The following is a 14,704-nucleotide window of genomic DNA, read 5'->3' on the forward strand; positions in this document are numbered from 1 at the left end:
TGAAAAAAGTGAAAAGACCAGTCCTGCTACACTGCTCCTGAGCTACTATGACATAAGATCCCCAGCTGCAGAGTACCAAAAAACAGTCTTGGTTGGATTGGATTTGGTGCCTAGAGATCTGGGGTCTTATTTAGGTGCACAGCTTCGTTTCTGGCACTGGCTGAGCCTCTGGTGGAAAGGCCAACACTTTCATCTCATGCTCTGCCCCCAGGGAATATTTAGTGACCGTTATTACAAAACTGACTTTTTTCAGATGTGAACGCAGCATCCTTAGCACTAGACAGAGAGGCCTGGAAACTGGAGGCCAATTATATTACAAATACATTTGTCACAACATATGAGTAGGTGTTAACTCAAAATTTAAGCCTTAAGAACCTGACTTTTTCTAGTTTAAAAGTCAGGGAATGCCAGGAAACGCATTTGTTTATTCTATATATTTGAAATCAGAAATTAAAGCAATCTTTATTATAAATGGTGCTTAATGTTTCAAGAAGAACCAACTTGTCCAATTTTAGTTCCAGCATTATGTAAGCTAGTAGTTCTCAATCATGGCTGTGTAAAAAAAAAAAAAAAAAAAAAAAAAAAATTAATAGGAGAGGTGTTTTTTGTTGTTGCTTTGTTTTATTTTGTTTTAATGGTGATACCATGGTTCCATTTCTGATCAATTATATTAGAATCTCAGGGGGAGGAGGTGTTGGTCACAGTATATTTCATCACTGTATTTTGAGTGTGTTGTGTAAACACATTAATTTTTAAAACTATAAACAATTTAAATATAACAACTTTTGTAGCTAGCATTTCCATTTCTTAACTTGTTTTTTGCAATATATCAGGGCTCTGTTAAAAATAAATGGATGTGATCAAGGCTTCTTTTGATATCTGAAAGGCCTTATCTCAGCTACTCACTCAAATCTTGTCCTAGCCAACCTTGTCTAATTTCTAGACCTCTTGAGAGGCTGTTTACCTCCCAAATCTCTAAGTAGCTCCTGGATACTTCCAGGGGATTAAAGATGGCCACAAATTTTTAACACTCTTATCATGATGGGGTCTATTATCCCCACCCCTCTTGATTCTGGCCTGGCTTGTAACTCTTTCGACCAGAGGAATATGGTAGAAGTGATGCTGTGTCAGTTCCAGACCTAGTCTTTAAGAGCTCAAAACCACCATTTAAGAAGTCCTGAGATTACATGCAGAAGGAGAGGGTTTCAGATGTACCCAGTCTTCCTGTCATCCCTACTGAGATGCTTAGCGTATAGTGAGTATAGTGAGGCCATCTTGAACCTTCTAGCCCAGCCTAGCTGAGTGACCCGAGTTAACACCATGTTTCAAAAGAATCACCTGCCTAAATGCCTGACACACAATATCGCAGAATATAAAATAATAGCTGTTGTTTTAAACCACTGAGCTTTGGGGCAATTTAGCATGCAGGAATAGCTAGCAACTCCAAATGTAGTCTCACTGACCAGTAATATCAGTATCATCTGGGAGCTTATTAGACACACAGGTGTTTTTGGCTCCGAGCCAGACCCACTGAAGTAGGATCTACATTTTAATAAGATCCCCATGTCATCTGATGCACACTGAAACTTGAGAAGCACTGGTTTAGTCTACCTTTGGTTGCCAAAGAAACTCTAGTCAGGCTGCAGGGTGCGTCCAGCTCCCAAATCAAATGAGTGGAATGTGCATTCTTTTTTTTTTTTAATTTTTTTTTAATGTTTGAGAGACAGAGACAGACAGAGAGCGAACAGGAGGGGGACAGAGAGGGAGAGAGGGAGACACAGAATCTGAAGCAGGCTGTCAGCACCGAGCCTGACATGGGGCTCAAACTCACGAACTGTGAGATCATGACCTGAGCTTAAGTCGGTTGCTTAACCAACTGAGCCACATAGGAGCCCCATGTGCATTCTTGATTCATATCAGGTTCCACACATGCTCTGTTCAAGATGCTGGCTCAGGCAATGTGAAGATGAAAACTGAAATGGCCTTTCTATCTACTTGATATAATCTTTTTTAGTAGTGTTCCTTAGCTGCTGAGAGCTGTTTTGAAAACTTGAAAGTGGACCAATACTTAGTAGACGAAGTCTTAAACCACTTTGAAATGCCCAAATAGCCTTTCAGAGAACTGAGACTTTAAAACTCTTAATTGAATGAATGGATGAAAGAGCTAAAAGGAAAACAAAACAAAACAAAACTGCACCACTCTGTTAAAGATGGGGGCCTGGGTGGCTCAGTGGGTTGAGTGTCCAAGTCTTGGTTTCAGCTCAGGTCAGGATTTCAAGGTTCATGAGATTGAGCCCCACATCGTGTTCTGTGCTGACAGTATGGGGCCTACTTGGGGTTCTCTCTCTCCCTCTCTCTCTCTGCCCATCTCCCACTTGCTCTTTGTCTCTCTCTCAAAATAAATAAAAATAAAATTTAAAAAATTGGACAGGGATATTATGTCTGCTTTTAATAGACAAGGTATAAAAGAAATATAATGGTACATGTTTTATAGTTTCTTTTTCTTTTTCTCCCCCCATTTAAACTTTCCTTTGCATCATCATAAAAGCCATTATTCAAAAAGAGCTAATAGCTCATACAGGACAGAACCCTATACAGTACCAACTATATCAATTATGAGCATCTGCAACATCCCAGGTGTCATACTAGGTGTTAAGGATATAGAGGTGAATATTAAGAGCTAGCCCTGTTCTCATGGTGCATAGTCTAATAAAGGAGAGAGATTCACAAATGATAATTTCAATAAAATACAGACAGACCCGACTTAGGATGGTTTGGCTTGTAAGTTTTCAACTTTATAATGAGCAAAAGTGATATACATCCAGTAGAAACTGTACTTTGAATTTTGAATTTTGATATTTTCCTGGGCTAATGATAAATGGTACAATCCTCACTCATGAGGCTGGTAGGGCCAGTGAATGACAGCTCCAAGTCAGTCATGTAATCACAAGGGTAAACCACTGATACAACCATCTTGTATCCATACAGCCATTGTGTTTTCACTTCCATTACAGCTTTCAATAAGTTACATGAGATATTCAACAGTTTATTATAAAACAGGTTTGGTATTAGAGGATTTTTCCCAGCTGTAAGCTAATGTACAGGCATACCTCAGAGATACTGTGGGTTCAGTTCCAGGCCACCTCAATATAGCAAAAATCTCAATAAAGCAAGTCAAGTAAATCCTTGGTTTCCTGGTGCATAGAAAAGTTATATTTACACTATATTGTAGTCTATTAATTATGCAATAGAATTATGTCTAAAAAATGTACGTATCTTAATTTTTAAATGCCCCATTGCTGAAAAATGCTAGCCATCTTCTGAGCTTTCAGCAAGTTGTAATCACTGATCACAGATTACCGTAACAAATATAATAATGAAAAAATTTGAGATATTGTGAGATCTACCAAAATGTGACACAAACATGAAGAGAGCAAATGCTGTTGGAAAAATAGAGCCAATAGACTCACTAGACATAGTGTAGCCACAAACTTCAATTTATAAAAACACATTATCTACAAAGTACAATAAAGTGAAGCATAATAAAATGAGGTATGCCTTTCAGTGTTTTGAGGACACTGACTATAGGCAAGGCTAACCTATGATATTCAATAGGTGAGATGTATTCAAATGCATTTTTGACAAAATGTTTTCAACTTATGGGGTTACAGACACATAGCCACATCATAAATCAAGGAAGACATGTACAGAAAGGCACATATAATCTTGCTACTGGTAAGGATCTTAAAGAACTGCACATCATCAATCTTTTAGTTTAATTTTTGAATCTACAATAAAATACCAAGTTTTAGAACTTAGCATAGAATATTAAGTTAGTGATGGGAAACTCACTGACTCCTGAGGCAACCCACTGCATGTATGAATAGATCAAATTTTACTTTTTTCTTTATAGTTAACTGAAAATCTAAGCCCTTTCTACTTATTGGTCCTAGGCTTATCACCACAGAGGCAACACAGAATGAGCAATGCATGTCTGATGGCCTCACACTTTTGAGGAGCATAGGTGTCCATGAGTGGGATGCCTGGGTGGCTCAGTTGGTTAAGCGTCTAACTCTTGATTTTGGCTCAGGTCATGATCTCACAGTTCGTGAGTTTGAGCCCTGTGTCAGACTCTGCACTGAACAGTCCAAAGCCCGCTTGGGATTCTGTCTCTCCCTTTCTCTCTGCCCCTCCCCTGCTTACACCTGTATACTCACTTTCTATCTCAAAATAAACACCTTTAAAAAATTATGCAAAGTCAATTACAAAAATAAACAAAAAAGAGTAAACAACAACAAAAAAACAACCAAATGAAAAACAAAAAGAAAAAAGAGAAAGAAAGGAAAAAGAAGACTAATAAAGTATCTCAGCCCCGTTGTGTCAATTTCTCCAGCAGTGTCATGCTGACTCAGAACCAGCACACAGAGAGAAATTCAAAGACCCAGAACCTGAGATAGGTATAAGACACATAGCAAAGATGTATGGAAACACCTTGATTTTAATTCAATAATCATAATAAATATTCTGTGACTACCTACTGTCTACTAAATTGGGAAATAATTTAAGGAAATACTGTTATTCTTTGGAAATAACTTGCTTATAAAAATTTTTATTTCATGTCAGTTAAACTTGATTCCAACAATGACTCATGCTCATGGATCTTACTTTACAAAAATGTCTTACCTTTACAAACTTTGCAACAGCTATGAGACAAGGTAATCTGATGAGACTCTGGACAATCCAAAGCAGGACAGCCTGAACTTTCAACCAGCTTCATGGTTTGGTCCTATTAGACACAGAGAATAAATGCTTGAAACTTCTGGATTAGGACTTACTAAGAAGTTCCCAGGTCCAGCATCTTAGAGGACTCTGCTTACACAGGAGTAAAATTTTCCTCCTGACAACTTTGCACAGGTCACAGGCTCACTCACAAATTAACATTAAATCGTAACTGGAAATCCTTTAAAATGGATAAGCAGCTCTTGGAATAGGAGCATACTACATTGCAGCCATATAAACAATTTGTCAAACATCTAGGGAATCCTGAAAATTTCTTTTAGTTTTACAACACATTTGCACATCCAGATGACAACTGTGGTACAAATACAGCTTAAATTAGATCAGAAGCTCACTGTGAAAAATAAATAAATCAATAAGTAAAAACTGAGCCGTTTCAATATCCTCTTTCAAAGTTTTCCAAACTGTTATGAAGAGATTCTCACAGGCGATTTTGGTATAGAGACAAAGAAGGCAGAATTTGGTTGGCTTCTGTACTGTCAACCTCCTATCTCTTAAGAACAAAGAGATACAGTCATTAACTATAGCAGCATATAAGTAATAAAATAACTGTTGGAACTTGTAGGCTTCCATTTTAATACTGTTCAAAAGCTTAGTTAGATTTTTAGATGTCCTTTCTATTAAGTACTACTCTTACAGAAGAAGTACTCATTTCAACATCTCCTCTTCCTGTAGAATCTATAAAAAAGAGATTATAATGATTTGAAAATGCTCCTATTAAGAAAATGGCCAGACCATACAACCCTGTAATTCTACTTCTGGGTTTTTTTCCTCAAAAAAAACCAAAAACACTAATTCAAAAAGACATATGCACCCTGATGCTTACTGCAGCGTTATTTACAATAGTCAAAATATGGAGGCAACATAAGTGTACATTGATAGATGAATGGATAAAGAAGATGTGAGACAGACAGACAGACAATGGAATATTATTTAGCCATAAAAAAGAATGAAATCTTGCCATTCATGACAACATGGTCGGACCTAGAGAATATGGTGCTAAGTGAAACGTCAGACAGAAAAGACAAATACCATATGATTTCACTCACATGTGGAACCTAAAAACAAAATAAACAAAAACAGAAATAGACTAATACAGAAAACAAACTCGTGGTTGCTAGAACAGAGGGGGTCAGGGGATGGGCAAAATAGTTAAAGGAGATTAAGAGGTACAAATTTCTAGTTATAACATAAATAAGTCGCATGGGTGAAAAATACAGCATAAGGAATACAGTCAATAATATTGTAATAACATTGTATGGGGACAGATGATAACTACACTTATCATGGTGAACATTTCATAGTGTATATAATTGTCAAATCACGTTACATACCTGAAACTGATATGATAGTACATGTCAACTACACTCACAAAGAAGAGAAAGTAGTAGGAGACATGTATACAGAGGTGTCAAATGCTAGTCTTCCTTTGGTTTGACAATAATGTCCACTTTGGGAATCTTATTTTCAGAACCATAATGTTTTCTGGGATTAACTATTAAAGTCATAGACGCCCAGGACATACTTTCAAGGCCACAAAACTGAAAATACAGGAACAATCAAGGACTAACCTTGACAGCCCAGAAAACAAAAGCTTGAGAGAGCTGTCAATTATGTAAAGGTATAAATACAGAAACTACAGGGCCCAAAGGGAGAAGAAACAATGGAAGTTCTTAGTGTAAAGAGTTTAGCCAAGGACTGCAGAAACTTATGATAATCTGGTACAGCTGTGCCGTACAATCAATAGCCACTAGCTACATGGAGTTCTTGAATACTGTAAACATAAAATACAAGATTTGAAGGATTAGTATGACAAAATAATGTGCAGTATTTCATTAATAATTTTGATTACATATTAAATGCTAATATTTTGGATATATGGGGTTAAATATAGAAAAATTAGCCTAATAAAAATGATTATTTGTGGCTTATATATTTCTATTGGACAGCACAACATTAGAGGGTAGGAAATGATGCCTTTTGTTTGAGTAAATAAAAGGTAACATTTAGGGTGCATGGGTGGCTCAGTCGGTTAAGCGCCTGACTTTGGCTCAGGTCATGATCTCACGGTTTGTGGGTTTGAGCCCTGCGTCGGGCTCTGTGCTGACAGCTCAGAGCCTAGAGCCTGCTTCAGATTCTGTGTCTCCCTCTCTCTCTGCCCCTCCCCTGCTCTCACTCTGTCTCTATGAAAAATGAATAAATGTTAAAAAAAATTTTTTTTAAAGGTAACATTTGTCCATTCACTCAGTATTTACATTCAGAGTATAGGCATTTCCAGAGTTGTTTATATACAGACTTCTCAATAACCCAATTTAAATGAAATCATTTTATAGCTATCTTAAAATCAAATTGCCAACAATTTCAGTAACTTTCTAAGCCATAATTATCAGTATTATAAAACACAGTGATCAGATGAAAAGAATACACACACACGCACGCACACACACATTGAGAAGTTTCAAATGCCTCAAGATTTTTAAATTTAGAGCTGATGTTTCAAAGTTAGAATTTACCAGTAGAAACCAGCTGAGAAACGTTTTCTACTTTCCTTGAAGTAACTTTTCTCCAATTCCCTTTTCTTTATTTGGAATTACTAGATCTCAAAGTCTTCCAATCCTTGTATTTATAGTGGGACCTACTTCACTCAAAACAGTGTTGGGTGTAGGGATGCTAACAGGGGAAAATCCATCTTAAAATACAGGGTTGGGGTGCCTGGGTGGCTCAGTCGGTTAAGTGTCTGACTCAACATCGGCTCATGTCATGATCTCACAGTTAGTGGGTTGAAGCCCAACGTCAGGCTCGGCACTGGCAGCATGGAGCATGTTTGGGATTCTCTCTCTCTCTGTATCTCTCTCTCTGCCCCTTCTCTGTTCTCTCTCTCTCTCTTTCTCTTTCTCTCTCTCTCTCTCTCCCTCTCTCAAAATAAATAAATAAACTTAAAAAATTTAAAAAAAAGATATACAGGATCAGTACTTCATGTTAATGTCCATATACCTTAGCTCCCTTGTCTTTAAGATGGGGACCTATACACTACAGGAAAGCCAGCTTAAAGCCAAAAGAAGTGGCTAAAGTACATTATAATGGGAATGAAGAAATCAGACCTCTCATTCTGGAAATCAAATCTGTCACAGTCTTGCCTCTTTTATGTTTCCTCCTTGCTTATCCCAGAGGACTTCTAACCTAAGATGCATGAAGTATATAGCTGGCTTCTTTCAATTTATCTTGGCAAAATTCTTAGGATTTTCCTTTCCCTAACACTGAATAATCATATACATGCTCACAGTTTATCAGTGGTGCCAACAGCATCTTCATTTTCTAGACAATCTGTGCATACTAAATCACCCCCAAAAAACATGTACAGGAAGCATTGAAAGAAAAAAATTAAGGATCAAATGTAAAGGGAACCCTAAGGCAGATACTGTATATGCAGTTTCCTTCAGCTGGAATATCGCTTGAAATATAACCTTATGTCAAGAAATATAACATTATAAAAAAGCAAAAATGAAAAGTTTTATGAAACCCTATTTACTTTTTCAGATCGTAGGTCAAGCAGCAGTGATAAAAAGAATGACATTTGCTTCAGAAGCATACTTAAGACCATGGCAGTAAATTTATAAAGAATTCCCCTTCTAATCACTTAAAATATTCTTACCAAAGGGATTAAGAACAATATCAGTCTTATCTGCATCCAAAGCTAATTTTAATTAGGTAATTTTTATGATTTTCCACTCAACTAAGTGATATTTGCCACATGGGTCAAAAACCATGAGTGACAACAGGCTGAGTCTAACTTTATCTACATTTTCTTCACAGGAGGGAGTTTGAATTTGGAAAAATAAGACAACTTCAAAAAACGTTAATTGGACAAAACAGCATTTTTTGTTTAGTGGGGAAATTATTTTACAGCCATTCATTTATATGTTTGCAAAAATAATGAGAATTTCTATTTGAATTATAATTATTATCGTAATTTTTTTCTTTGCCTTAGAGGTTTTCAAGGTATTACAAGGGTGAGGTTCTACAGAAATATTCACTGAGTTTACATAATAAAGAGGAGTTTCCTTACCTTACATTCATAGAGAACACACACTCCAGAAGAGGAATAAACTGTATTTCTTTCTCCTTCAAAGTAGGTCCGTCCTTGAAACTGGCATATTGCTTTGGAATAAAAAATACATACATATTTATTTTTAATTTTTCTTTTGGAAAAATAGTTGGGAGGTGTTCATATCATATTTCACATGGTCTTAAGCCTTTTCAAAGTGGCTGAATGACCAAAAACCTAAATTCAATCTAAACATAAGGCATATGTAGGACCCAGTTATTGTTATGTCCATTAAGTTCAGAGAGTAAAATAAGGAACAAAAAGATAAGGACAATGACAAGTCAGAAGTAGACTCTGAAAACACGAGAGTTGACTCATGCCTGCTAGATGATGCTCCGCTTAGGGGATATCAAGCAGGTGCTTGAAGCAGCTACAAATCATGGCAAAATACAAATATGAGAAAAGTGCATTTTTTATATACCATCACAGAATTCTAAAATAAAATTTTAAAGGCAGCTATTTTAACTTCTGCACGTACATTAAGTTTTATATTTTATGGGTTAGCACTATTTAATTTGTAAATGTATGTAGGTTAGGGCACCCTACTTAAGATGCTGAAAAATCTTAATCTAGGTCTGCTTTGTTTCCATCACAGTTAGCTAAAATGTTACTAGAACTTCAGATTCAATAGGAAAAAATTTGTAATTAGTGAAAATACATAGAAATTACCAAATTTTTGAGACTTCCAAAATACTTTCAATTCATATAAATGTTTCATCAACAGAAATTGCTTGTTTTGAAATGAAGGTTTCATACCAGTTATGTTAATTCATCACCTAGAGACAGCTACCCTGGAGCTAATGAAACCAAACTTTCAGAATCCCCCTCTGGCTTAAGCCCCTTTATCAGACTCTGCACTAACTTTTGTTTTTACAATTATATATTGTTTTTCTTTTCTTTTCTTTTTTCTTTTTTGATAGGGCACTCGATACTGTGGATGCTATGGAGCTCCATAAATTCTAGAAAAAGACCAGTGGAATGGATCATCTGATAAGAAAAGACTCCAGCAGTTTGTTGACCTTGTTTATTAAATCCAATTTTTAATTTTAACTGTACAGACTTTACAAAACAGATGTGTACATTTTCTTTTAATTCCTTTGCGTGAATTTGAAGAAAGTCGCTCTTCATAATTCACATATCCCTATAACCTTTAAAAGTATCAAGTTATTTTAGCACTTTGCTTTAATAAATATGATTTTTGCATCATTATTGTAAAAGAGTACCAAGTTGCCTATAATTGGTAACAAAGAAATTAGATACATTTTATTAATATTAAATATATACATGGTTGTACAAATACTCATTTAAAATGTAAAGCAACCTACATCTTCAGTGAAAACTTAACCAATTATTTAGAAGCTGCACATTTAATGGAAAGCATTTGTGTTGTTAAAATGCTATCTTCAACTGATCCCCTTACTCAGCTTTTCACTACATAATATATTTCACTACATAATTTCACTACATAATATATACCACCAGTGAATTGATTTTGAATTTTTGGAGCATGCTAGAAAAGAATATAACTTACTTGCATAAATTATGTGACTTAAAGGCTGGCTAAAGCTTACACACTTAGGAAAATTCAAAATGAAACTAGAGAGGTGTCAGTTGTATACTATCTGTCATATTATGAATTAAAATAGCATGTGCATTTACTTACAGAACCTGATTGACTGTAAGATCTATCTGTTCAGCATATAATTTTTAACTGTGCTTTTTTTCTTATGAGATCCAGTAACCTCAAAACACCAAGTTCTGCCCTAGTGTGTGTGCAATGATACTTAATAAGTACCACATTTTGTATGATCACGAGAAAAAATAAAACCTCCTTACTTCTATTAAGTACTTGCCATTTGAAGGTTTCTAAGCCTATTTTATTATATGACTTGATAACTGCAGCCCATTCAAGTCCAAGGGTATGTTGGGAAAAAAAATGATATTCCAAGTCTTAGAACAGAAGGGAAAGAAAACTGTAAAAAACACAAGGGTAAGTTCTCTGTATACAAAGTCTTATGATAATTTAATATTCATGTAGAGCAGATGCAGCTTCTGTTGTAAACTCTTAATTCAAAAGACTCAAATAGGCACCTTGTGGGACAATAGGGCACCAAATGGAGCCTGGCAAAGGGAGAAAGCCCAATAATAAATGAGATCACAATTGCTTCATTTCCTTTCAATCAACGAGCACAAACAGGGTGGACTTGGCTTAGGGAGAACCCAAAGTGAGTGATTTTTGCCTTCTTTATTGATCAGTTGCTGCGGCCTTACCTAGTAAGGCCATCATGGTATATATATTTCCCCGGGTTCTTTAGCGGAAAAATGTTAAGAAACTTAGAAATTTTATAATCTTTCCTAAAACTACTTCAAGGAATCCTGGAAAAGCCATGAGGAAGTCTCTGGGACTTAGGAATAAGTTGAAGGAGTAAAAGTCATATTAATTTATTAATACATTTAACAGATATGTACTGAGCTCTTAGTGTATGCCAGGCAGTCTGCTAGGTAACTAAAACTCAGAGAGGAATGAGACATGATGCATGCCCTTACTATTCAGTAGGGCAGACAGACTCATCCACAGCTAACTATAATAAAAGACAAATTGAAGTCCTATACTTGAGAAATTCACAAGTTATATGTAAACACAGGAGACTGAGTGGTGAACTTCTGCAAGAGGACAAAAGGAAACAAATGGGCTGGTGAAGGATTCAAGACTGGCAATAGCGGGAAGTTATCACCACCATAGGGCTGAGGAACAAGGGCAGGGACTGGGTTTTACTGGAGCCTAGTCTCAGTCAGCGTTATGGGGGAGAGATGCCTAGAGGGAACCATAATCAAGAGAGACACAGCTATTGCCAGAAATGCTGCCTTGTGCAGGGAAGGAACAGGGAAGAAATGTGGCCAACTCTCTCTCCTCCTGCCCTCTAATTTCCTGCCAGTGCATCCCATTGGCAAAGCCTATCCAAAGCCTATTGGCAAGGATACCAAGGCAATGCAGCAGGCTCCTGGGGCACAGAGTAGGGCAGGGAAGGAGAGGGAATGGAAGTGGGATAATGAGGCACCTGGGAATGACCAGCAACCAGCACACGTGGCTATCATATTAATTCACTTTCAACCATGAAGAGGTCTCATTTACAAGGGTAGCTTGCTTAGAAAAGCATGAGAGAGTGGAACAGAGAGCAAATAAATTTGAAGAGAAAAATAGAGACATTTAAAAAAAATGCAGATCCACTTTAAGGAAAAATGAGGTAGCTTCTCAAAATGAGGTCCACAGGCAAGCAGAAGGCAAGATGAAGGAACTAAGTAAGCTCTGGAGAAATCAAGTGTCAAAGGAGAGGTGGGAAAGCAGATGAGGGCTATGCATGGATTTTGACCAAGGCCAGCCCCTGCAAGCATTAGAGACAGAGCTTTGGAGATCATAATCACTGTGGCTACCACAATACTGTAAAAAAAAAAAAAAAAGAAAAAGAAAAAAAGAAAAGAAAAGAAAAAAGAAAACATCTCTAGAATTCCTAACTGAACTGTATCTGGCTGCTTACTCTTCCCCAATAGAGTATGAAGTAATAGAAACCACTTCCATAAAACAACAAAGGAATGATCATTTTGCTGCATTGATTTCTTTAATTCAATTACATTCATGTGTTCAAATCAGAGACTTCATTCTTTCCTGGCTTTGGGGTGTGTGTGTGTGTGTGTGTGTGTGTGTGTGTGTGTATACACACATAGCATTAAGGTTCTTGTGACATAACTCTGGATTCTTACGTTCCGAATTATTTACCAGCTTCAAGTAGAATTTTATTAATAAGGCTACATTTTTCAAATATCTATGCTAAGTGCTTTATTGTGTATATTACATGCATATTTTTAAGATCAGAAGTTTGGAGGAAGATGGATATTCATTCATTCATATAGGCCTATCACCTTGCAGACTAAGAAGCTAGGCCCCCATGAAAACACTGCAACTACTCTTAAGTTATTAATATTAACCAATTTCAAATGCATATTTGCTGTGACCCTGGTATATGCTGCTGTTTGCATAACTCCAAGGGGACAGCATTCATATCATGGCTTATGTGAATTATGTCACCCAGAATTATCCCACGCACTGCCTATTCAGCCATAGGTGGGGACATTAATTAGAACTTGGGGAAAGTCAAGAGAATGATATAACAAATGGTACACATGTTTTACCAAGGCTATGTTAAACATTACTAATTACATAATTACTAGCACTGTACTTATGAGAGAATCTGCAAAAGCAATTAAAGTGAATTATTTTCACTTCATTTTCCCCCCATTTTAACAATTAAAAAGAAACAGGAAGACAAGAACTAGTACAGATGCAAATTTGAAAGTCATTAGTTGCAAAAAGTGAACAGAAGTTTTATAGCACAGATTGAGAAATGGATAAGTGAAAGAAGCCAATAAAACTCTCAAAGTCCTAAGTCACACATTAAAATCCCGATTTACTGGTCATTAATGCAGAGAGAAAATGCAGATCCCTCTAATGAGATTAAAATCAACTTCTGCCAACCTCTGTAGAAAAAATGATCCAAATTTACCTAAAATATATTTTAGAATAGGGGCACCTGGGTGGCTCAGTTACTTAAGCGTCCGATTTCGGCTCAGGTCATGATCTTGCAGTTTCTGAGTTTGAGCCCCACATTGGGCTCTGTGCTGACGGCTCAGAGTCTGAAGCCTGCTTCAGACTCTGTGTGTTTCTCTCTGTCTCTCTCTCTCTCTCTGCCCCTCCCCTATTTGTGCTCTGTCTCTCTCTTTTTCAAAAATAAACATAAAAAAATCTTAAAAATATTTTAGAATATAAAAACTGAAAGAATATATCATATTTCACTTCTAAATATTTCCTTGCTCACTATTTATTTAGCTTTTCCTTTTTGTTACTAGATTGACATATAGGAGCCTACTTTAAAATTCCCAGTTGGTATCAACACCTTTAAAAATGATCCAATACAAAATAAAAGTTACAAAAAAAAATTAAAACAAAACAAAACAAAACAAAAAGGGGCGCCTGGGTGGCTCAGTTGGTTAAGCGTCCGACTTCGGCTCAGGTCATGATCTCACGGTCCGTGAGTTCGAGCCCCACGTCGGGCTCTGTGCTGACAGCTCAGAGCCTGGAGCCTGCTTCAGATTCTGTGCCTCCCTCTGTCTCTGACCCTCCCCCATTCATGCTCTGTCTCTCTCTGTCTCAAAAATAAATAAACATTAAAAAAAATAAAAATAAAAAAAATAAATAAATAAAATAAAAGTTACAGATACCAAGAAGAAAACCAGCATAATTCACTTAGATGAGAAATGAGACTTCTGATTTCTTTAAACTTCTCTTTGAAAACAACAGGTATCAGTGGTCTTTAGATTGTTTAAGCTGTCTATTCAAGGCAGAGTTGTATAAAGTAGTGGTTTTTATAAGGTTTTCTTTGAAATCTTGATCTCCTCTGGGAGGACTCTGAAACATCCCATGTACAATGCCAGTTATCTATTCTGGGCCAACATGATAGTTATTTGTTGGTGATACACAAATCAAAGCTGCTGGATAAGAAAATATCTCATTAACTATAATTATGTATATTTGTATTTTTACTATAGCTATTTAAAAAGAATGTACCATAAATGCATTCACGAGGCAGGCTAAGGTTCTATGGAGTCAAGCAAAAATAAAATGTAAAAGTGTTTCAGTATTCTTCAAAGACTCCAATCAGCCATGCTGCATTTCTCCAGCCCACAATCTTCTTTTTGTCATCTGGACTCACTTGGAGTCCTTTCTTAACAATAGGGTTGTAATGAAAG

The 14,704-nt window shown here is 36.4% G+C and overlaps 1 protein-coding gene across 3 annotated transcripts in view; it reads right to left on the reverse strand.

Annotated features, from left to right (window-relative positions):
* The window catches only part of NELL2 (neural EGFL like 2), a 383,690-nt gene that overhangs the window by 181,851 nt on the left and 187,135 nt on the right, over positions 1-14,704 (reverse strand). For all 3 annotated transcript variants that reach the window (XM_053226146.1, XM_027035944.2, XM_053226147.1), the window contains 2 exons: positions 8,864-8,955; positions 4,684-4,786 (listed from right to left, as the gene is read on the reverse strand). In XM_053226146.1, coding sequence (XP_053082121.1) covers positions 4,684-4,786; positions 8,864-8,955 — 195 coding nt within the window. The remainder of the gene's footprint in view (positions 1-4,683; positions 4,787-8,863; positions 8,956-14,704) is intronic.

The sequence above is a fragment of the Acinonyx jubatus genome, chromosome B4, assembly GCF_027475565.1.
Source record: "Acinonyx jubatus isolate Ajub_Pintada_27869175 chromosome B4, VMU_Ajub_asm_v1.0, whole genome shotgun sequence".
NCBI classification, from domain to species: Eukaryota; Metazoa; Chordata; class Mammalia; order Carnivora; family Felidae; genus Acinonyx; species Acinonyx jubatus.